Source organism: Symphalangus syndactylus, chromosome 5 (genome assembly GCF_028878055.3).
Source record: "Symphalangus syndactylus isolate Jambi chromosome 5, NHGRI_mSymSyn1-v2.1_pri, whole genome shotgun sequence".
Lineage (NCBI taxonomy): Eukaryota > Metazoa > Chordata > Mammalia > Primates > Hylobatidae > Symphalangus > Symphalangus syndactylus.
The window spans coordinates 21699146-21722925 of NC_072427.2; the positions used below are offsets into that span (position 1 = coordinate 21699146).

The 23780-nt window shown below is 42.2% G+C and overlaps 1 protein-coding gene across 7 annotated transcripts in view; it reads left to right on the forward strand.

Moving 5' to 3' along the window:
* The window catches only part of PDE8A (phosphodiesterase 8A), a 163769-nt gene that overhangs the window by 131271 nt on the left and 8718 nt on the right, over positions 1-23780 (forward strand). For all 7 annotated transcript variants that reach the window (XM_055277382.2, XM_055277376.2, XM_055277373.2 and 4 more), the window contains 9 exons: positions 2906-2983; positions 7560-7630; positions 8061-8225; positions 9628-9676; positions 10176-10311; positions 11830-12028; positions 14950-15167; positions 16508-16640; positions 19602-19769. In XM_055277382.2, the coding sequence (XP_055133357.1) occupies positions 2906-2983; positions 7560-7630; positions 8061-8225; positions 9628-9676; positions 10176-10311; positions 11830-12028; positions 14950-15167; positions 16508-16640; positions 19602-19769 (1217 nt within the window). The remainder of the gene's footprint in view (positions 1-2905; positions 2984-7559; positions 7631-8060; positions 8226-9627; positions 9677-10175; positions 10312-11829; positions 12029-14949; positions 15168-16507; positions 16641-19601; positions 19770-23780) is intronic.

Below are 23780 nucleotides of genomic sequence, written 5' to 3' on the forward strand. Positions count from 1 at the left end.
AGTGCGTCCTTCATACACACTCTGCTACTTGCTCCTCTTCAGCCACACTGCTCCATCTGAACAAGCAGTTTCCTCTTCCTGGAAATGCTGTCTTCCTCCTCCTCATCTTGGCTGCAGCTACAAGACTCCATCTCCTTTCTGCCCCTACTCCCTTGAGAATCTGCCACTTCCCCATCTGGGCTCCTCCTGAACTTCAAAATTATTACTGTAACTCCTAGTTTACCCACCCTTTTCCCCACTGACCATCTCCTTTTGAGTTCATGGACCATACCTCATTCATTTTCACCTCCCTAATGCCTAGCTTAGGGCATCACACATGGTGGGTGCCCAGTAAAGTTTTGTTGAGTGGAATAAAAGAGGGAAGAACAAATAATCATAAGTTCCCAGCCCAGGCTCATCAGGTGGCTATGTGGACATTACTCATCATGAAGCTCAGAGGAAGGAGACACACTTCCGGCTCCATGTGGTTGAGAAGAGGGGAAATTTGAAGGAATGAACACTTGGAGAGGGTGCAGTGTCGTGTCTCAGACGGAAGGAGCCGGTGTCAAGGCTGTTCCAGAGATGGAAGGCAGAGCAGTTGTGCTGATGCAGCACATTCATGGGAAACACAGAGATGAAAGGCAGGCTGCTGCAGGCCAACCTTACCTGTCCTTGAATGCCAGGAAGTTCTTTATCTCTGAGACACTGAAGGATTTTGAGCAGGGGAGCCACAGAATCAGAGTGGCTGATTTAACAGAACTTTGATTTGTGCACAGGAAGGTGCAGGTTTTTGGTGAAGCAGATGTGTGTGTATTGAGCTTCTATACACATATGCTTCTTCTAGCAGATGGTAGGCACAGTGCTGGTCACCTAGGAAAGACAGGAAAAACTGTCCCTGACCTCAAGTCATTCACGTTAGCAAGGAAGGCAAGAAGGCAAGACAATAAAGCAGGCTGTTACCCAGCACTGTTGGGGTGGTGTGGAGGGACTTTAAGGGAAGGTTTCCCAAAAGTTATGATACCTGAACTGCATCTTCAAAGAAGATCAGAGGTAACCAGGTGAAGAAGGTGGCATGGGAGAGGTACATTTCCAAGTAAGTGGTTTGTACCAAATCATAGAGGTTTGGGAGGCAAATTAACAAATCATAAATAGTTCAAGGTGGATAGAGATAGGAGGTGCAGACCTCATAGGACTCTGTGTGCCACACTGAGGAGTTTGAATCTTATCCTAAAGACAAGGATGAGCCATTGAAGTGTTTTGATTGAGAGATCTGGTTGGATTTTTGTTTTACAACGATCGCTTGGCTGCCTGCAGAGAATAAGTTGAAAGGGGTAAGGTTGGTGTTTTGGAACCAATCTGGGAGGCCATTAATCCAGGGAGGATGACAAATGTCTGAGCTTGGACAGGGATAGAGCAGGGGATGGACTGGAGGTGTTAAGGAGGTGGAATCCTTAGATTTGGCTGACCCAGTGGAGGGAGAGGAGAGGGGAGGGGGAGAAGTGATGGATGACTTCTGTCTACCTTAGGGTACATGCTGTTCAGTGATCTGGGTTAAAGAGCAGATTTGGAAAAAGATAAGGACTTCATGGCGGATAATGAATTCATTTGCAGTGCCTGAGGAGTGTCTAAATGAGGTGGTAAATGGTAAGATAAGATGTAAGTCTGGAGCTCAGGAGAGAGGCCTGGGGTAATACGGCAACATAGGAATTAATTAAAACTGTAGGAAGGAATGAGAACTCCGCAGGAGGTTTTGTTGACTGAGAAGGGCTAAGGATAGAACCTTTTGAAAAACCACCTTTGGAAACACCAAGGGTACTGAGGAAGAGGAAATCATGAAAGAAACTAGAAAGTAGTAGTAAGAAGTGGAAGGAAAACCCGGAGAGTGTGGACTCTGCACGAGTGTCCAGAAAGGGATCCGTTATGTCTGGTACCACCATCAGGTCAGGTAAGGATTGAGTTGTAGCCTTCAGATTTAGCAAAAAGGTGGTCATTGGGGACCTTGACACATTCACTCTTTAGTGCCCACAGAGAAGAGGATTTAGTTTAATTGGGCAAAGAGGCAAAGAGCAGGTGAAGAGGCTTCTTGATGGTGCAGAGGAAGTGCTAAGGGCCTGCATTCGGATCCTGTCCATGAGCAGGGAGAGAAGTTCCGAGTGAGGAAGCCAAGACAAGGCAGAGAAGCTACTCCATGGCTGTGGGAAGAGCTGAGCTCAGCGCCCACCCTGCTGTGCACTCATCTGCAAAGCAGCTCCCAGTTTCATTGTCTGTGAAATGGGGATGCATGGTACCCAGCAGGTGCACAGAGAAGGGGTCAGGAAGGTAAGTCAGTTGCCTTGTCAGTGATTGGTGTGGGGGTCAGGATTAGAGAAGAGTCAAAGACAGTCCCCGTTTGAAGCCTAGGAGAGTAGTGAAGAGGGAGTGAAAGGGAGGCAGATGAACTATCATTTGAAATATACCTCAAAAAGTGTTCACCATACTACCCTAGGAAAGAGAAGAATGTTTTCCCTGGAATATTATAGTCCTTATTTTGTAGAGAAAATAAAAGATTTTTTTTCTTTGGGGCAAGATGAGTGGGGATCAAAATTTTCCCATCATTTTATTCAATTATATAGAAATATAATAGGAGAAATTCTCCTGAGGTCATTTCTATCAGTTGTCACTTTACGACTTGGGACTCTGTAATTACATAATCTGGAACTGTAAAGCCCTTGTTTATCTGTGTACCTGGTGGGACATTTTGAGAAACTCTACCCCCGTAAAACTGGTTTTTCATAGTCTTCATCTCTGTACTGTGTTTACTTCTGTGGCATTTAAAACATGTTTAATTCTTAAAGTTGAGAGTTTTCAAAAAATTTTAAATTGGTAACCTTCCTTAATATGTTGTTTAAATCTCTTTGAAGAGGTGATTTATCATTTCTTTCTACAGATAATCAGACAGGCAAACATAAAGACAGGAGAAAAGGCTCACTAGACGTCAAAGCTGTTGCCTCCCGTGCAACTGAAGGTGAGTGACAAAGACAAGAGAAAAAAATGTGATCAAATCACTGTTGAACACATGGAGCCCTGCCCTGCCTTGCCCAGGCTCATCCTGTCTATCTCCAATTCTTGGGAGAGGAGGGGACCCTCTGGAAACTAGTGTTCCATTTCTCCCTCTCTGTGGACTCCTGCCAATGGACTCCATTCTGAGCCTTTTAATGGAATCAGAAAATAAAGAAAAGGAAAAAGATACATTTCCCATATATTCTATAGTTGCTTTTCTAAACTGTAACAGCAGAAGATGCCGATTCATCTGCTGTAATTGTTTGCATTTGGTAATTCTTAAAGATCTATCCCATCGTGGTTTGCAGTTTGCCATGGAAACTTTTAGAGAGAGGTGAGCTTGATTTTGGAATTGTGAAAGACCCTTATTCAGCAAATATTTAAGTTCTAATTGAAATATACTTTTTAAAAAGAATATGTAGGTGCATGGCCTGAATGACCTAGTTTTTAAAATGTAATCAACATTGTTTATACAGAGTGTGGAGGCAGGTATTCCTGCTAGCTGTATACATTCTTTGGCCCAAAAAATGAATACAGAAGGATACGGAGCTGGTTGTACTGGTTCAAAAGGCAAACTTTTCCAAGGTGATAGCAGCTAAGATTATACAGTAGGGATCAAATGCCACCCTCTCATCCCTCACAGATTTGTTGTAAGGCCCAGATGACATGCCGTGTACTCCTTGCACTTGAAAGACCATATAGATTACACCCCTGCTTTGAGGGCAGGATTGAGGTGGTGCCAGTGAGGAAGCGGTATGGGGTTATGGGAAGACTGTAAGCTTTGGTGTCAGAATGACCTCAGTCCAAGTCCCAGCTTCATCTACTCTCTGTGTAGCCTTGAGGGTGGACTTCTGTGTTTCCATTGCCTTATCTGTAAAGTGGGGATAATTTGCGTCTACAGAGGATTGTGTGAGGATTAAATGAGTGTGTGTGGTGCCTGGTAAGTAAGGGTAGGGACTCAGTTAGTGTTAGCTGCCATCGTCATCTTCGTTGTAGCTGTCGTGATTACAGTTCCAGACCCTCTGCAGTCCTGGAGCAGCACAGAGCAGGGCTGAGGTCCCTGCCCAGAACAGTCTTCACTCACCACATGCTAATGTTTGTTGATCCTTTGGATTCCTTGGTATATTTCTGTGTTTTAATAAACATTTTTTTCTTATAACGTTTTATTTTTATGATTTTTGAGTTATAATTTATATACAGTGAAATTCACTTAAGTTTCATTTCGATGAGTTTTGACAATTCTGTATGCTCATGTAATCACCACCCAAAATAGATAGAGAAAATACACACACACAAACACATCATTAACCATGCAGAAGCAACCATTGATTGCTAGCACCGTAAATTAATTCAGCCTCTCCTTGTGCCTCATAGAATTGGAATCATACAGGATGGTTTGTTTGCGTCTAGCTTCTTGCACTTTCATGTTTTCGAGGTTCTTCCATGTTGTTAGGTATGTCATAGTTCCTTCTTATTGCTCAGTAGTATTCCCTTATAGGAATATACCACAATTTGTGTACACATCTTCTTATTGATGGACAGCAGTTTTGTTTCCATTTTGAGGCTGCTAAGAATAAGAATGCCATGAACATTTTTATACAGGTCATTTTTTATGGATGTATATGCTCATCTTCTCCCTAGGAGTGGGATTGCTAGGCCTTAGAGCAGCTGCAAATGGTGCTCTCCAGTTTTATTCTCCAATAATAGCTCCAACATATGGCACCATGTTACTCTCCTCACTCATCTGTGAGAGTTCCAGTTGTTCCATGTTTTCCCACACTTGGTAATACCAGAATTTAAAATGTTAGCCATTCCAGTGGTTTTAATTTTAATTTTCCTTACGACTGAAGTTGAGCACCTTTTTATTGGCCATTTGGATAATCCTCTTCTGAAGTGCCGTTCAAGTCTTTTGCCCATTTTTATAGTTGGATTGTATTTCTTTTTCTTGTTGGTTTGTAGGATTCTGTATATCGTCTAGATATGAGTTATCTGTGTATCAGAAATATATTTATCTAGTCTGTTGTTTGCCTTCTCCCCTGCTAAATCGTATCTTTTGATTCTTAATCAAAGAGCAGAGGTTCTTAAGGAAATTGATTTTATCAGGTTTTCTATTATTACTAGTGCTTTTTGTGTCCTATTTAAGAAATCGTTCTTGGCCGGGCGCGGTGGCTCACGCTTGTAATCCCAGCACTTTGGGAGGCCGAGGCGGGCGGATCACGAGGTCAGGAGATCGAGACCACGGTGAAACCCCGTCTCTACTAAAAATACAAAAAATTAGCCGGGCGTGGTGGTGGGCGCCTGTAGTCCCAGCTACTCGGAGAGGCTGAGGCAGGAGAATGGCGTGAACCCGGGAGGCGGAGCTTGCAGTGAGCCGAGACTGCGTCACTGCACTCCAGCCTGGGCGACAGAGCAAGACTCCGTCTCAAAAAAAAAAAAAAAAAAAGAAATCGTTCTTTATCCCAAGATCATGAAAATATTCTCCCTTGTTTTCTTCTAGGAGTTTTATTGTTTTATCTTTTGTTTTAGGTCTTTGATCCATTTTAAATTTTTATATCTGGTGAGGGTAGAGATCAAGGATGACTGCCTCTGTCTCTGGGGAAATCCAACTGGTCTATCACCATATTGAATAAACATCTTTTGCAGTAGCATCATTATTATAAATCAGGTTACTACGAATATGTGATCTGTTCCTGGACTCTATTCTGTCCCACTGTTCTGTTTGTCTACGCTTGCACCAATATCACAATCAGTTATTTACATAGTAAGTGTTGATATCTGATACCTGGTAGTAGGTAGCTGTTCTTCTTCAGCGTCTTGGCTGTTCTAGGTCCTTTGCATTTCCATGTGACACTTAGAATGAGCTTCTTAGTTTATACACACACCCTCCTGGGATTTGTTTTCAGAGTGCCTTAAATCTGCAGATCAATTCAGGGAAAATTGAAATCTCAATAATACTGAGTCTTTCAAATCGTGAACATGCTATGTCTCCATTTATTTAGGCTGTCTTTGTTTTCTCTCAGCAATGTTTTACATTCTCATTGTAGAAATCATACAAATCTTTAATTAAATTTATTCTTAGGTATTGATGGTTTTTTTATGCTATTGTAATGGTGTTACTTGTTTAAATTTCCAATTGCTTATTGTATATAGTTATAGAAATACAACTGATTTTTGTATATTGACTTTGTATATCCAGGAGCTTGGATAAACTTACTCACTGTAAAAGAAGAGGAGTGCATTCATAGATTCTTCAGGGCTTTCTGTATACACAGTCACGACAATCTTTATACTTTTTTTCTTACCTTATTGCTCTGTTTGATTTTTTTCTAGTTCCTTTATTTTTAATTGACAAGAATTATGTATATTTATCATGTACATGATGTTTTGACCTATCTGTACATTGTGAAATGACTAAATCAGGCTAATTAACATGTGTATTACCTAATACACTTTCATTTTTTTGTGGTGAGAACACTTAAAATGTACCTTTAGCAATTTTCAAGAATACGTTGTTATTAATTGTAGTTACCATGTTGTACAATAGATCTCTGTTGTTTGTTACAGGCATATGTCAATTATTTTTAAATGAAAACAAGTCCTTTTATGACAGTGATAAAATAGCAGTTTTTATTTTTGGTTTAATGACCTTGTTGGGTAAAATGGAAAGTTGGCAATCCTATAATCACCAAAGTTTTAAGAAATCTAGTTGGGCCCCCAAATTTAAAACATTTGAGACCCCCTGAATTGGTTAACCTTGGACGGTGTCTCTCCTCGGGCCTCAGTTTCTTCATTGGTAAAATGAGGTTGACACATCAGTCTCTGGGACAGCGCCTGGTCCTGTAACATCTTTGGGAAGCAGCATTTAGCCTGATGGGATTGTTTGTGGAGATACCCAGGACTGGATGTTAATGTTTTTTCTGCCTATATTGCCCGGGCTTCTTCTCACCCCAAAGGAACCATATCTTGACAGGAACAACAGAAATTAACAAACTTTAGAGCCTAAGAATTGCTGCCTGCCTCATTTAAGATATTTACCTAATCAGTCTAGATTAAACATAACAGTGGGAAGCACCAGAGGGTACCTTGAAAAATTTAACCAGAAATTTGTGTGTTTCAGTTATTGGTGGGTTGAATGTATTGCTCCTGCCATATATGAAACAAAGAGCGTTGTGTGGCATTGTCTTCCAGAACATTTTTACTCCTAGAGAATGGCAAGCTAAATAATTATAAAGGCTTATTGTCATAGACACAAAAAGAGGCTGTTTGACTTTGGCTTGCTAGATTGTTTCCTCTGTTTTCTCTCTGGCCTGTGACATCAGAAGTTCAGTCCATGGGGGCATATGTGCATTCTGGTGCCTAGAACTGAAGGAAACAGAATTGGTTATGCCAGAACCCCAGGCTTGTTAGGATGGGAAGGAAGCTCAGCAAACTCAGTTCTATCCTGCCCCTTCATCATGCATCCAAGCACAGTGAGCCCTCTGCTGTCAAGACAGGTGCCCAGGGCTGTGCACGCCCTGATTTGTACATCCCTTTCTCCACAGTTTCCAGCCAGAGACGACACTCTTCCATGGCCCGGATACATTCCATGACAATTGAGGCGCCCATCACCAAGGTGAAGCAGTTTGTGGTCTGTCTCCATTGAGCACACATACTCCTTGTTCTCCCCAAGGATCATTTCCAATGAGAAGAAACAGGGACCCGCAGTAATGAGAATGCTGTCATAGTTGTATGGTGCTAGTAGCCTCCTCTGAAGAGAGAGGATGTGTGACATGGGCATTTTAACTAGTCTTAAGTTGGTATTAAGTACTATGGCCAGACTGAGTCCTGTTGGGTTTTGTTTTGTTTTGTTTTTGCTGTTATTTGTTTTTTAGAGATGTGCTCTCACATTTCTGTTGCCCAGGCTAGTCTCAAACTCCTGGGCTCAAGTAATTCTCCCACCTCAGCCTCCTGAGTAGCTGGGATCATAGACACGCACCACCATGCCTGGCTCTCCCATTGTTTTTAAGGTTATGAAACTCAAGTATTTTCTTTCCAAAATGTAGGTAATCAGTATTATCAATGCTGCCCAGGAAAGTAGTCCCATGCCTGTGACAGAAGCCCTAGACCGTGTGCTGGAAATTCTAAGAACCACTGAGTTATATTCACCACAGTTTGGTGCTAAAGATGATGATCCCCATGCCAATGACCTTGTTGGGGGCTTAATGTCTGTAAGTATATTTGACTAGACTCCTAGCTGGAGCCTGTCTGTTCTTGGTTGTTTTCTCAGAGGTTATTCACTTAAACAGATCTCATTGAAGAGGCAGGCAGGGCTCTGTAGGGTTCGGTCAAGACCTAAACTCTCCTCCATTGCCTGGGTTCTGCTATTCTCTGGCCAAGCACCCACCTGCTGCCCGCCTCCTAGGGAGAGTTTAGCTTGGAGCAGAGCAGGGAGGAATGTAATCCTGACAGTCTGCTGAGCCAGTTCTCCAGTGTTGCTTAGGGCTTCTACGGTAGTTTATCTAAATAAAGCTTGTTTAGTTGTATTAAAGATCTTCAAAACTGGGACAGTGTAGAACAGAAAGTCTGTCTTTCTCCCGCCATATGTATTTAAAATGGTGTCAGGGGGTGCAACAGTTTGGCCTTCAAAGCATCCCACACACATTTGGATGACTGTAGGAAAGAGGGGTTTTTGGGAATCTTTCAGTAGAAGGGGGCTTTGTGCCACAGACTCTTGAGGGGTCCTGGATGCCTCCTTCAGCATGTCTGGTGTAGAGCTCTCACAAGAGAGGGACAACTTTGTGCAGCACAGATTATTCCATTGCTCTGTCAGCTTTTGTCTTGGTCAGAAGCAAAATCCACCTCCCTCCCAATTCCTGCTTTCCGAAGTCACTGGATTTTATAAAAATAAGGTTCCAGGCAGAAATCTAGAAGGTAGAGTGTTTCCAATCCTGATAATACCTCACTGTAGTCTTGCCTATTTGAGACAGAGTCTCCTCCAGACTGTAGGTAAGAGGTGAAAATGATGAGGGATGGGGTAGGATAGTGTCCTGGAGGCGAGTAGATGAGAACAGCCACAGGACTGGAGAAAAGGGGCTGCTGAGAGTATGGGTTTGGGCCAGGTGGTCTGGAAGCAGTGGTGAGGAACCCAGGAGAGTCAACTGGAGGGAATGAGGTCACTTACAAGGTGAGAGAGGAGCTAATGTTTCCAAGAAAGCCTCGTGTCCTCAGAGTGAGGAGGGTTGCCGGAAAATGGAGGAGAAGGACTGAGGGCAGAGTGGAGTTGTCCCTAAGAAACCAAATGGTCCTGGAGTGCAAGCAAGAATGCTGGGCTTAAGGACCACCCACCCCTCAAAAGATGCAAGCTCACCTCCCAGGTGTTGACCTTGCTCCTGAGTTTAGCTTCCAACAGGGCCAGGACCATCTTTCCCAGAATTAGCCTGTTGTGCTCTCCAGTAAGTGACTGAGGTCAGTCGTCGATCACAGGGGTGGACCTGCTGGGCCCAGGGCAGCCTTGAGTGGATTGGTGGAGAGGGCTGCCCTGAGCTGTCCTGTGGGAGGACCACCTGGAGTTTCCAGGAAGGAAAGAATAGTTGTGACTTTTCTTTTTCTTGTTTCCTTGATTTTTATCAGGATGGTTTGCGAAGACTATCAGGGAATGAATATGTTCTTTCAACAAAAAGTAAGTTTTTCCTTTTTAATTTCTTAGATTGCTGTCTATAATACTGCACTCTAGCTTAAGTGATGAAAATAATTTTTCACCTCATTAACAAGTTTCTTGGTATGTCATAAAGCCTCAGAAACAAAGCAGCTGTCCCTGAGGCAGTACTGTCCTCCCTAAGAAACAGTTAATCCTGGCTGGGAGCGGTGGCTCACACTGTTGAGATGGGCAGATCACAAGGTCAGGAGTTCGAGACCAGCCTGGCCAACATGGCGAAATCCTGTCTCTACTAAAAATACAAAAAATTAGCCAGGCATGGTGGCAGGTGCCTGTAATCCCGCTACTCAGGAGGCTGAGGCAGGAGAATCGCTTGAACCCAGGAGGCGGAGGTTGCAGTGAGCTGAGACCGTACTACAACATTCCAGCCTGGGCAACAGAGTGAGATTCCGTCTCAAAAAAAAAAAAAAAAAATGTTAATCCTTTAAAGCCTATTTGTTCTCCAAATTACATCACTTTACAGACACTCAAATGGTTTCAAGCAATATAATCACTCCCATCTCCCTTGAGGATGTCCCACCACGGATAGCTCGGGCCATGGAAAATGAGGAATACTGGGACTTTGATATTTTTGAACTGGAGGCTGCCACCCACAATAGGTGAGTTCATGCAGAGCTCAGCAGAGGGAGAACTAGATTCCCAGGGCCTGTGTGAGGAGGCTACCTGAGGAGTGTGGATTGTGCACAAGCCTAGTATCTGGTCAGGGAGGGGCCCTGAGGAAGGATTAGCAGGGCACCAGGTGGCTCTGAGTCACCGGGGCCTGGGGGAGAGTCTGCTGGCCACAGTGATGGCACATTCATGGAAAGCAAGCAGCTGAGCCAGTGACTTCTCCAAGTAGCACAGGACTTTTTTCCGTGAAATAAAGATATTTCTCCTGTAGGTGGTAATTGTTAAAATTGCTGTAAGAGACCTGCTCAGAGCCTAGGACCAAAATTTATTAGAAACACATACACATGTGATAAGAGCTGCTCCCAGCTTTGGGTTATTGTGTTGGTGATAGGCATAGGGACACCCAAAGCCCCAGTCATCCTCATCTGGGTGTGATCACAGAGAGTGGGAGCAGGAATGGGGTTTTGTCTTGAGTTTTTTCCCTTGCGGGAGAAGAGCTGTTAACCAAAGGTGATGGTTGGCTGGGCACACAAGAAAGGGAGGTCCACAGAGCTGATTCCAGCCAGGACTGCCCCAAGGGTGTCTCAGGAGAGGTGTGCTCGGTTGGGCCATGGGATGGCTCCTCAGGTTTCATCTCAGTCTGGGCGACCTGTCCCCAAGATAAGCCCCTGACTTTTTCAGGCGCCCCTTGAGTTAACCTTCTGATACGTTCTACTTCCCCATCTCACAGCACAGCCAAGGAGAGTGGAAAAGAATACTCCCTTGGCACATGAGTCTTTGAGCACCTGATTTACATGCTAGTGACATTACATCCATGTGAATTGGGCTAAGGCAGGTCAGTTTAAGTCCTGTGATCACTTCTGGATACTGCCTCAACACAGCCAGTTTCTTGGCCTTCAAAGGCAAGGGCCAGATGCTGGGTCAAGGTGATTTCTCAAGTAAGAACCTAACTTGGTGGCCAGCTGGTCACCTCAGGGGAAAACCCCTCATACTGTAACACCCACCTCCAGAAAGGTGGGTGTTGAGAATATTCCATTGCATACGGCAGTGTCTGGCTCATATGACATTTTCAGGAAATGTTTTCTTATAGGCAGGATGTCTGGCCAATGGCATCGGTCCAGCAAGTCCAAAGGAGAGGTTAGTGTTCAAGGTGGTACAAGCTTAGCCTGGAGAAAGGGTTATTTTGAGGAATCCAGTAGTGCAAGTAGGAAGCTGAACCTGGAAGGACAGAATGAGCAAACTCCCCCCAGCAAATCGGGAGCCCCAACGAGGCTGAGGTCAGAGCTGCTGTGGACAGCCAGCTCTCACCCGTGCATCGTGGTCCCCTGAGGGCAAGAAGTGGAACCAGAGTTGGTTGGCCCCACCAGAGAGAGGCCAGCACAGCCCAAGCAATCTCCACTTTGCTGCCCTGCACTCTCTGAAATTTGGCTTGGAACCTATCAGGCCTCAAACACTTGGCCTGTTTGTTTGCTTTGTTCTAATATTGTGGGGTTTTTTTCTCTCTGTAGGCCTTTGATTTATCTTGGTCTCAAAATGTTTGCTCGCTTTGGAATCTGTGAATTCTTACACTGCTCCGAGTCAACGCTAAGATCATGGTTACAAATTATCGAAGCCAATTATCATTCTTCCAATCCCTACCACAATTCTACACATTCTGCCGATGTGCTTCATGCCACTGCCTATTTTCTCTCCAAGGAGAGGATAAAGGTGAGTTGTTGTTTACATGCCACATTTAATGGGCAGGAGCAGTGGGGAGAGTCAAGTGCTCCTGCCTCCACTAAGATACATAGCATGACTGCTCACGTGTGCAGCCTGGCACAGGAAGGGCAAGGCCACACGAGGAATCAGGCAGGAGGCCACGCTAGCTTTGGGAAATTGATGTGTTAATTCATGACATAATCCCAGCCATTCCATGAGGGTACAAGAGGCAGGATTTGGTCCCGGAGGAGAAACCCAGCAAGGACAGGATAGGGCTATTCTGGGGGTCTCACTCCAAGCCTGTACCCTAGTAGAGCTAAGTAACTGTTGGATATCCCCACTCTAGGGCCTCCATCTGTACATGAAAGTCTGCAGGGCTCTTAGGCCAAGTTCATCATCTCTGTTCCCAGCACTGCTCCCACCCAGGGTTATCTACCTAATCCAGGGTTCCATTATCCAACCAGATACCCAGATTAGAAACCGAGAGTCATCCTTGGTTCTTTCCACTCCTCGACCCCCTACATCTGTTTGATCATCTGACCTTGCCTCCTATCACACCTAAATGTTCTCAGATTCATCTCCTGCTGCTGTCCCAGTGAGGCCCCCTGCAATCCTTTCCCATCTGGGCAGTTCCAAACCAGAATTTTTGCCTGCCCGGCCTCCCGTGGAATGCCCTTACCCTACTGCCCATGCGATCTTTCTGACACAGCACACCTGATATTGTCATTCCCGGGAGCAGCTTCCCACCTCCCTCAGGATTTAAACTTTAAACTTTACAGCTCTCCACACTCACCTCAACAATGAGCTCCTCTCATCATTTCCTCTCCTGTACCCCAGTCATAGGCCACTTTTGGGCCATGCCAAACCACTTTAGTTTCTGAAGCTTCTGCCCTTGACCTGTTGTTCCCTTGGCTGGGGCCTAAGATGACTGCAATCATGCAGGGCCAGGGCAAGTGGCTCCTGGCTGCATTTCCTCCTCTGTGTCACAGGACTAGCATTTGGCAGAGAGCAAAGTAGAAGATGACATCTGGCACACGGAGTGAACAAGTGTTCATTCCTCACCTTGAAGGATAAACCTTCTCAGAACTTTCCGTGCTCCCTCTAGTTCTTATTTCTGGTTTTTTTCTTTTTTTTTTTTCCAGAAAAAAATCAGACTGTAGGTAAAATAGGTGTCCAGAGAAGGGGACTATTTTCTAAATTATGAAAACAAGTAACAACAGAGGGACATCTGTGTCAACATGGCTCAGCATATAAAGAACCCAATTTTTGCTGTATTGCTTTTAAACTACTCTATAGACAACATACAAATATATATTTAGAGAGCTAACTGAAAACAGTTTTTAAGAGCATTTATTGAAATTTCATGGTGGCTCACACCTGTAATCCCAGTACTTTGGGAGACCAAGGAAGATGGATCAGGAATTTGAGACCAGCCTAGCCAACATGGTGAAACACCATCTCTACTAAAAATAGAAAAATTAGCTGGGCATGGTGGCACAGGCCTATAATCCCAGCTACTTGGGAGGCTGAGGCAGGAGAATCACTTGAACCCAGGAGGTGGAGGTTGCAGTGAGCCAAGATCATGCCACTGCATTGCAGCCTGGGTGACAGAGCAAGACTCTTGTCTCAAAAAAAAAAAAAGAGCATTTATTGAAATGTAATTCACATACCATACTATTTGCGCACTTAAAATTTAAATTATTGAATTTAAATCAATTTAAATAAATTTGCAAGGCTGATTTATTAGCTATACATCTCAAGAGTCTGTAGGGTATTTCCAAAAATGATCTTATACTAGGACATAATGTGTTGAACTTCTAAACTTCATAGGCTATATTTTCTGACCACAACACAATAAAATAGAATAACTAATGGTTACATTTAAAATGTCAGCTACAACAAATGAGAAAATATTCTGAATAATTTGGGAATCAACAAAGAAATAAAACCAAAATGACATTAGTTAGAAAACAACAAAAATGAGAAGCTTATCTATCAAAACCTATAGAATGAAGCCAATTATATATTTAAAGGTTTATGTTTTAAATGCCTTCATTACTTTAAAAAGGGAAGAAAAAAAACATGGGAAAAGCAAAATGATAATCCAATGTGGCTCTTGGAAATAACCAAGAAAATAGATGTTCTAGCCAAACTAGTTAAGATACAGAGACACAAAAAATACAAATTTAAAGCAGAAAACAGAAGTACCTCACACATATGTACTAAATCAAAAGCTTTAAAATAGTTTTAATGGAATGTTTTAAATTAAATTGATGTAAGAAGTAAACAAAGAGGCCAATAACATGGAAATAATTTTAGTAATTTTAAAATTATTATTTAATTTCTTCAAAAGTTGGCTCCTGACCCAGATGGACAGGTGAATTCTTTAGCCCTTTAAGGAATTTTCCCATATTACATAAACCTTTTCAGAGTCTTGAAAAAGATGGAAAACTTCCAGATCATTTTGTCAAACTCACAAAACTCTGACATCAACCTGACAAAGATAGCACTAAAAGGGGGAAGAAAACTAAACCAATTCCCAGTTAATGTAAGTGGTGCCTATTTTAAATTTTATTTAAAATTGTTTCTCTCCTTTATTAATATTAGTTTATGCTGGTCTAAGTCAATATCTCAGACTAAGGACTTTTTTTGTGATGGGTCTAGAGAAAGACTGGCTGAGGAGGTGACTCCTATCTGTTGAGAACACCTGTATTTTGGTAAGTCCTTAACTTGTGTGAGACTAACAAATATGCAGAAATATTACTGTTTCAGGGTGGAGATAGGAAAACTAGATTTGCTCACATAGTATGCTTTTCTTAGAAATCTGAAATATTCTTACCTGGAAGTAATAGGGGAGAAAGAAAACTATACAGAAGGCTTCCTTGCCTTCAATGTCATACCCCAGTTTTTAAAAGTTCTCTTGTTTTCAGGAAACTTTAGATCCAATTGATGAGGTCGCTGCACTCATTGCAGCCACCATTCATGATGTGGATCACCCTGGGAGAACCAACTCCTTCCTGTGTAATGCTGGAAGTGAGCTGGCCATTTTGTACAATGACACTGCTGTGCTGGAGAGCCACCATGCGGCCTTGGCCTTCCAGCTGACCACTGGAGATGATAAATGCAATATATTTAAAAACATGGAGAGGTAAGAACAATGATTGGGGAGTGTGTTGATCCCTCTCTATCTTTTTTAAACAGCTATATTGAGATATAATTCACATCTTACACAGTTCACCTATTTAAAGTATACAAAGTATACAGTGGGCCGGGCATAGTGGCTCATGCGTATAATCCCATCACTTTGGGAGGCTGAGACAGGAGAATCACTTGAGCCCAGGAGTTTGAGATCAGCCTGGGCAACATAGGGAGACCTGTCTCTACAAAAGGAAAAAAAAAATTTAGCCAGGCTCGGTGGTTGTGTCTGTAGTCCCAGCTACTCGGGAGGCTAAGGTGGGAGGATTGCTTGAGCCCAGGAGGCTGAGGCTGCAGTGAACCGTGATCACACCACTGCACTCCAGCTTGAGCAACAGAGCCTTCCCTGATCTCTCATGCTAAGTTAAACCCTCTAATTATTCAATCCCAGATTTCTTCATAGCACGTATCACATTTCTTATTTAATAATTATTTTTTAATTATTTGTGTAATGTCTGATTAGATTCTTAAGCTCTGTAAGGTCACAAGGGTCATATGTCACATATGTGTCCTCAGTGCCACAGTGGTTGGTACATACTAGGAACTTAGTGAATATCGGTTGAAGAACGAAAAAACATTGTGTCATGAAGAATACTTACTAATTTGGATTTTTAAAGAAGAGGATTCTTGATTTTGTAAAACTCCCTTCTGCCATGTTCTAGTATTTCAGAGGTGGAGTTAAAGTAGTTTCTATTCATATTTGCTTATAGTTATCAATGGAAAACTACATGAGACCCTATTAACTTGCCAGAGAAAGTTTTCTGCTCAACTGCAGAAAAGGGGTTGAATAGAGACTTTATTTCATATTCATTCATATGCCTTCAAATTTTGAATTACATGGATTACCCCTTCAAGAAATGAATTTTTTAAAGTACTAAAATAAAAGCAAGGGTTAGAGGTAGAGGTATCAAGTACTCCCTATGATTTCTCGGCTTTCAGAAGATCGGTCCTCACATTCTATGGGCACTAAAATTGTTGGGTCTCAAGGTACCTCCATGTGGGGTATATTCTTTCTAACCACAGATCTCTATCTTCATTGACAAGATAAACACTGCAACTATAAAGTTTTGCCTTATAGCTTTTGGTTTTAACTTCTTTTTGGGTTCTCCTTGCTAACGATCTAGGCACTAACCCATAACTTCCACGTCTTTTTAAAATGTGCCTTGTGACTTTCAGTGGCATTAGATTTATAGCTGCAGAGGACATATACCTGGATAACAGATTGTTTTCAGGAGTACCTGTCTAGTCTGGATCAGTAATCTGTAGCAGCCTCTAATTTGTCATCGAAAACAGGAATGACTATCGGACACTGCGCCAGGGGATTATCGACATGGTCTTAGCCACAGAAATGACAAAGCACTTTGAGCATGTCAACAAATTTGTCAACAGCATCAACAAACCCTTGGCAACCCTAGAAGAAAATGGGGTAAGGGAAACTTATTGCAAAGAGAACCTGTGTTTGGGGCCCTTGTACTGTTGGGTTATGGAGACACATGGGCTACAATATCAGCCACAGAAGGGTTCCCTCAGTGAGTCTATTAGACTCTTAGAGGGACAGAACTAATAGGATTCACACACACACACACACACACACACAAAGGGGAGTTTATTAAGTAATAACTTACATGATCACAAGGTCCCACAATAGGCTGCAAATAGCCAGTCTGAGTCCCAAAACTGGAGAACTTGGAGTCTGATGTTCAAGGGCAGAGGGCGTCCAGCATGGGAGAAATGTAGGCTGGGAGGCCTTTTCATGTTTTTCTGCCCGATTTATATTTGATGGCAATTGATTAGATTGTGCCCACCAGATTAAGGGTGGATCTGCCTTCCCCAGCCCCCTGACTCAAATGTTAATCTCTTTAGGCAACACTCTCACAGAAACACCCAGGATCAATACTTTGTATTCTTCAATCCAATCAAGTTGACACTCAGTATTAACCGTCACAGTGGGCTCACTGAATTTAGTTTTTATTGGTTAAAAAGTTATTTAAAGTGGAAAAACTTGGCAGGAAAAAAATTAGCACATCCTACTAGATGGGAAGACTCGAAAGGAAGGTCAGATTTTGGATAAGCTAACTTTAGACAGGTTGACTATTCCTGCACCCTTTCTCACTAATATCCCCCTCCCTTCTTTGCCATTCTGTGATCAGTTGGAGCCCTTGATATCTCTTTCTAGCCACTCCCACTGGACACATATCATGGTAGCAGCAGCTATCCTCTCTTGGTCCTCACTTAGAGGAGTGTGTGGATTGAGAAAGACACTGTATTTGTGTCACAAGGGTGACATTATTGTTGCCCCTGTTTCTACATTTGAGGCATGGAGTCCACAACAACTGCTGGGCAAGGATAACAACCCTCTCACCAGGCAGGAGAATCCAGCTGAGGAAGCATACAGGCCCAAGCTCCCATCATTTGCTTATCTGTAGAATGGGGATAATAAGTCTCAAGGCATAGGACTGATGAGCATGGTACATGGTAGGCACTTAAGAACTGGTGCCTATTATACTAGATTCATTGTGTCGTCAGCAACTTAAAGAATATGTTCTTTCATGAACCCTCTTCCTTTGAGGCCCACATTTACTGAACGTGTTGGCAGCAGCTGACAGTCTTCTCTCCTACCCTCCTCCCCAGCTCCTATCCCCATCCTGAGGTATTTGCCACACACAGGGATGACTTATCCTCGCAGGCTAGCATCACAATTCCTTGACTTCTAACTCCATTTTACTTCTGCAACTCATTTGTTTAGCCATGGCCTTTGTCTACGCCCTGGTTTTCTAGCATATTACCCCATGACACTTTGGTTTAACCTGATGTTGAGAACTCTGTTTCTTCACCCTTTCCTGTTCTGTCAATTCGTCAGCCTGCCCCTGACTTCACTTTCTTTCCAAAGACTTTTAACAGAGGTGCCTGTACCAGCCTCTTTTATTGGCTCCTGCCCTGCCATTCTGGATAGGGCTGATTGTCACCTGGCCACCACTCCTGGCTGACCTCATGCCACAGAAGGAAACCACACACCTCACAGACTTGGTTTCCTCTGTCTAGTCTGGACAGCCCTTAGACCTAGCTGAGTTCTCTGCTCCACTTAACATTGTGGTTCTCATCTCATCTGTTGTCAGTACGTGGGGTTACTTCTGAGAGGCTGAAAATCAATATCCAGTGGGTCAGAGCAGGAGAAAGGAGGATGAAAGAGAATAGTTTGCAGGCTGGCAGTATGAAACTCTAGTCACACTGCATGTATTAACGGATCTGAAGAAAGAAGGGTCAGCACAGAGCTTGTCACAGTGGAAACCTGGAGCAAGGATAGCTACTGAAGTGTCACCGGTGTAGTATTCATTTTGGCACTCTCCAGGAAGCGTGGGAAGCCTAGAGTCAGGATGCCACCTGTCCGTCTTGATGGCAGTCTGTTCCCTCTGAGCTGGGACCATCAGGGCTTCTTAGGCTACTGCTGTTGCTTATTGAAATCATATGACTAACTCCTTTGGAATATTGCTTGATGGGCACGGAATCAGACTGAGGAGACCTGCTTGCCTCTGGTCTTTTTAATTGCTCTCTGCCCCAATACCCTCTAACCTGAATTATCTTCAGAGAGCCTACAAATAGTGGTTCTATTACATCATAAATTGATCCGTATCCAGTGGGGATCCTTGGATGCAGACAGCATGTGGTACTGTGAGTGGAAGGCATCCTGGGACTAAAGGCAGAACTTAAGTTTTTATCCTGGCTCAGCTGGTTGCTTTGGACAAGTCACTTCACCTCCCTGAGTCTCAGTGTCCTCATTTGTAAAATGTAATAAATAATACTTTTCATGCTTACCATTAGATCTTCTTGTGAGTGCAGATCAACAGAGAATGACTCTTAAGTCCTTTATCCATCAGAAATGTTAGGTGTGATCTTGGAAATCTGCCCTATCACAGGACTGGGTTGAGAAGTAGGGAGGCTGTTGGGCTACAAGAGCCCATTTCTTGTGAGGGCAGAGAAATTTATTTTTTTCAGCTCATACTCTTTTTAATAAATATAATAAAAGACAAAACCAGTCTTTGAGTTCTTACCAAGGGGGAGAGAGAGAGTGGAACAGAAAAAAAGGCAACTGTGAGATTTAGTGAGAGGAAGAGAAGAAAGAGGCAAGGAAAAGGGGAAGGGCAGATATACCAACCCCTAGTGCTACCCTCCACTTCCGGTCCTGTTGGAATCTCACTGAGCCTTGGTTTTCTTCTGGGTAAAATGAGAGGCCAAGCTCAATGCTCACAGTATCCTTGGCACTGTTTTGTGAGATCGTTATAGATCCTGACTAGTGCTCTTTTTATGCTTACAGTGGGACAGACCAGTAAGAGAGGGCTTGGCACCAAGGGACCCATTTTGATTGCTTTGAATTCCACTCATGTTTCAGGAAACTGATAAAAATCAGGAAGTGATAAGCACTATGCTTAGGACTCCAGAGAACCGGACTCTAATCAAACGAATGCTGATTAAATGTGCTGATGTGTCCAATCCCTGCCGACCCCTGCAGTACTGCATCGAGTGGGCTGCACGCATTTCAGAAGAATATTTTTCTCAGGTAAGATCCTGCCTCTTTTAAGTTTCTAGAGAGAGAGAGAGTTAAAACCCATAAAATCATACGAGATAATGGACTTAACACTAGGAAATAGGGTTCTAAAAAACTTCTGTCCTTATATTACAAGGTAACAAATGGTAACTGGTAACAAATTTTTTTTCTTAAGAATATTTCATTTTCCCTTTATTCTTGCAGGATATTTTTGTTAGATATAGCATCCTGGGTTGATGATTTTTTTCCTGAAAGTACTTTAAAGGAATCATCTGGTCTTCGTATTCTTTATGAGTAGAAAAAACCTCTCTTGGGGCAGAAAAAAATATTAGGAAATATACTGGCTAAGATTTTTCCAGATTTGGTGGAGGGTATATGCACATGCATATGCATATAGATTCAAGAAGCGCAGTGAACCTTAACCCATGTCAGATGTGTCATAGTCAGGCAGCTAACAGGCTAAAGATAAATCTTGAAATCAGCCAGAGGAAAAGTGGCACATTACATATAAGAAAACAGTAATTCTCATGTCCTCTGACTTCCCATCAAAAACTATGAAGGCCAGAAAACACTGGAACATCTTTAAAGTGCTGTTAGCTTTGGGAGGCCAAGGTGGGAGGATCACTTGAGCCCAGGAGTCTTAAGAGCAGCCTGAGCAACATGGTGAGACCTTGTCTCTACAAAAAAAATAAAAGTTAGCCAGGCATAGTGATGCACTTCTGTAGTCCCAAGCTACTTGGGAGGCTAAGGCAGGAGGATCGCTTGAAGCCCCGGAGGTTGCGGCTGCAGTGAGCCATGATCATGTCACTGCACTCCAACCTGAGCGACAAAGTGAGACCCTGTCTCAAAGAAAACATACAGCTAACATTATATTTAATGGCATCAGATATTGAATACATTCTTAAGATCGGAAACAAGGTAAGGGTGCCCATTCTTACCTCTTCTGTTCAACCTTGTATTGGTGGTCCTCATCATTGCAATAGACAAAGGAGAAAGAGGTTTAAAGAACAAAAAGTAAGACATACATTTGCTTTTGTTTGCAGATGACATGATTTTATGTAGAAAATTCTAAGGAATATACAAACAATTATTAGCACTAATAAGCGGATTTGATTTACCAATGTCATACGACACAGCTCAATACACAAAAGTGAGTTGTATTTTATGTACTAGCAACCAACAACTGGAAAATGAAACCAAAAGCCCGGTCCCATTTACAGTAGAAAATAAAATAAAAAAATTAAAATTAGGAAAAAATTTAATAAAAGATGACCAGAACTTTACAGTGAAAACCATAAAACATTGCTGAAAAATTTAATGAACACTTGAATAAATGGTGAGGCATATCATGTTCACATACTGGAAGGCTCAGTGTTAACATTCACTTCTACCCAAATTGGTGTTTCAATTCAATGCAATCCCAATCAAAATTTCAGCAGGCTTTTTTTCTGTAGAAGTCTACAGACTGTTTCTAAATTATATATGAAAATGAGAAGGATCTTGAATAAGCAAAGCAAACTTTAAAAAGTTGGAAGATATGCCCTGTTTGGCTTCAAAACTTAAAATAAGACAGTGTGGTGCTGGCATAAAGATAACAAGTACAACCATGGGAAAGAATAGAAATCCAAGAAACAGATCACATTTATATGATCAGTGGCTAATGTGAAATTTTTTCAGCAAGTGGTGTTAGGATAATTGGATATTCCTATGCAAAAAAAAAAAAAAAAGAACCACAACTCCTATCTCATACCATAGAGAAATTCATAGACCTACCTACAATAGCTAAAACCATAAAGCTTGTAGAGAGAAACATACCAGAATATCCTCAGTGACTCGAAAGTGGACAAAGATTTCTCAGATGCAGAAAGCAACAACCAGCCAGGTGCAGTGGCTTATACATGTAATCTCAGCACTTTGGGAGGCCAAGGTGGGAGGATTACTTGAGTCCAGGAGTTCAAGACCAGCCTCAGCAAGATAATGAGACCTCATCGCTAGAAAAAAAATTTTTTTTAATTAGTTGCCTGTGGCGGTGGTGCGTGGTGGTGGCACATGCCTGTGGTCCCAGTTGCAGGAGGATTGCTTGAGCCTAGGAGGTTGAGGCTGCAGTGAGCCATGATTGTACACTGCACTCCAACCTAGGTGACAGAGCAAGACCGTGTCTTAAAAAGAAAAGAGCAACAACCATAAAAAGAAAATTTGATAAATTAGACTTCTTCAAAATTTACAAAGTTTGCTCATTCAAACACAGCTAAGAAAATGAGCAGGCAAGCCATACTGGAGAAAAATATTTACAAATTATATTTGAAAGGACTGTATCCACAGATATATAAAGAACTATAACTCAGTAATAAAAGATAAACCACCCAATTTATTATAGGCAAGTATCTGTCCAGACACTTCCCCAAAGAAGCTATTATGAAAGGCCAATAAGCACATGAAAAAGTGCTGAACATCATTAGTCATCTGGGAAATTCAAATTAAAACCACAGTGAAATACCGCTACACACCCAATGGGGTGGCTAAAAATGGGAAAGACTGACAACACCAAATGTTGAATATGTGGAGCAACTAGAATGCATGCATCTGTGATAGATGTGTAGAATGCTACAGCCACTTTGGGAAGCAGTTTAGCAGTTCCTTTTTTCTTTCTTTTTTATGGTAAAATTTACCATTTTAGATCTGGGTTTATCTTCCTTTCATTCTCTTCATATGGTATATCACACTGATCTTCATGTGCAGAACCAATCTTGCATTTCAGAAATAGATTCCACATAGTCATTGTGTATAATCCTTTAATATGCTGCTGAGTTTGGATTGCTAGTATTTTATTAAGGATTTTTGCATCAGTATTTACAGGGGATATTGGCCTGCAATTTTCTTGTAGTGTCTCTGTCTGGCTTTGTTATTAGGTTAATGCTGGCCTCATGGAATGAGTTAGGAAGTACTTCCTTCCTTTTCAGTTTTTCTGGAAGAGTTTGAGAAGGATTGATATTAATTCTTCTCAAAATGTTTGGTAGAATTTAACCAGTGAAACCATCCTTTTTTGGGAGGTTTTTGATTACTGATTCAATCTCCTTGCTAGTCATTGGTCTATTCAGATTCTGTTTCTTTATGATTCAGTCCTGGTAGGTTGCATATTTCTAGGAATTTATCCATTATGTTGGCATTCAGTTGTTCATGGTACTCTCTTATAATCCTTTTTATTTCTGTGAAACCTGGAGTAATATTTCCACTTTGATTCTGATTTTGGTAATTTGGGTCTTGTTTTTTTTTCTTAGTCCATCTAGCCAAAGATTTGTCAATCTTGTTGATCTTTTCAAAAAATTATCTTTTGGTTTTGTTTTTTCTGTACTGGTTTTTCTGTTCTCTATATACCTCTGTTCTTTATTATTTCCTTCCTTTTGCTAGCTTTAGGTTTAGTTTATTCTTTCTATCGCTCCATAACATGTTAAGCTAGGTTGTTGATTTAAAGTCTTGTAGGCATTTACAGCTGTTAATTTCCCCCTTATCACTGTTTTTGCTGCATCTAATAACTTTTGGCATAGTGTGCTTCATTTTCATTTGTCTCAAAGTATTTTCTAATTTCCCTTACGATTTCTTCTTTGACCCCTTGGTTGTTTAAGAGTATATTAGTCCATTTGCATTGCTATAAAGGAATACCTGAGGCTGGGTAATTTATAAAGAAAAGTTTATTTTGGCTCATGGTTCTGCAGGCTGTACAAGCATAGAACTAACATCTGCTCAGCTTCCGGTGAGGGCCTCAGGAAGCTTAGGATCATAGCAAAGGGGGAAGCAGATGTATCATACGGCAAGAGAGCAGGGGGAATTGCCACACTCTTAACCAGATTACCTGTAAACTCAGAGCAAGATCTCTCATTACCATGGGGAGGGCACTAAGCCATTCACGAAGGAGCTGCCCCCATGACCCAAACACATCCCACCAGACCCCACCTCCGGCACTGGGGATTATTTTTCAACATGTGATTTGGAGGGGACAGACATTCAAACTATATCAAAGCATAT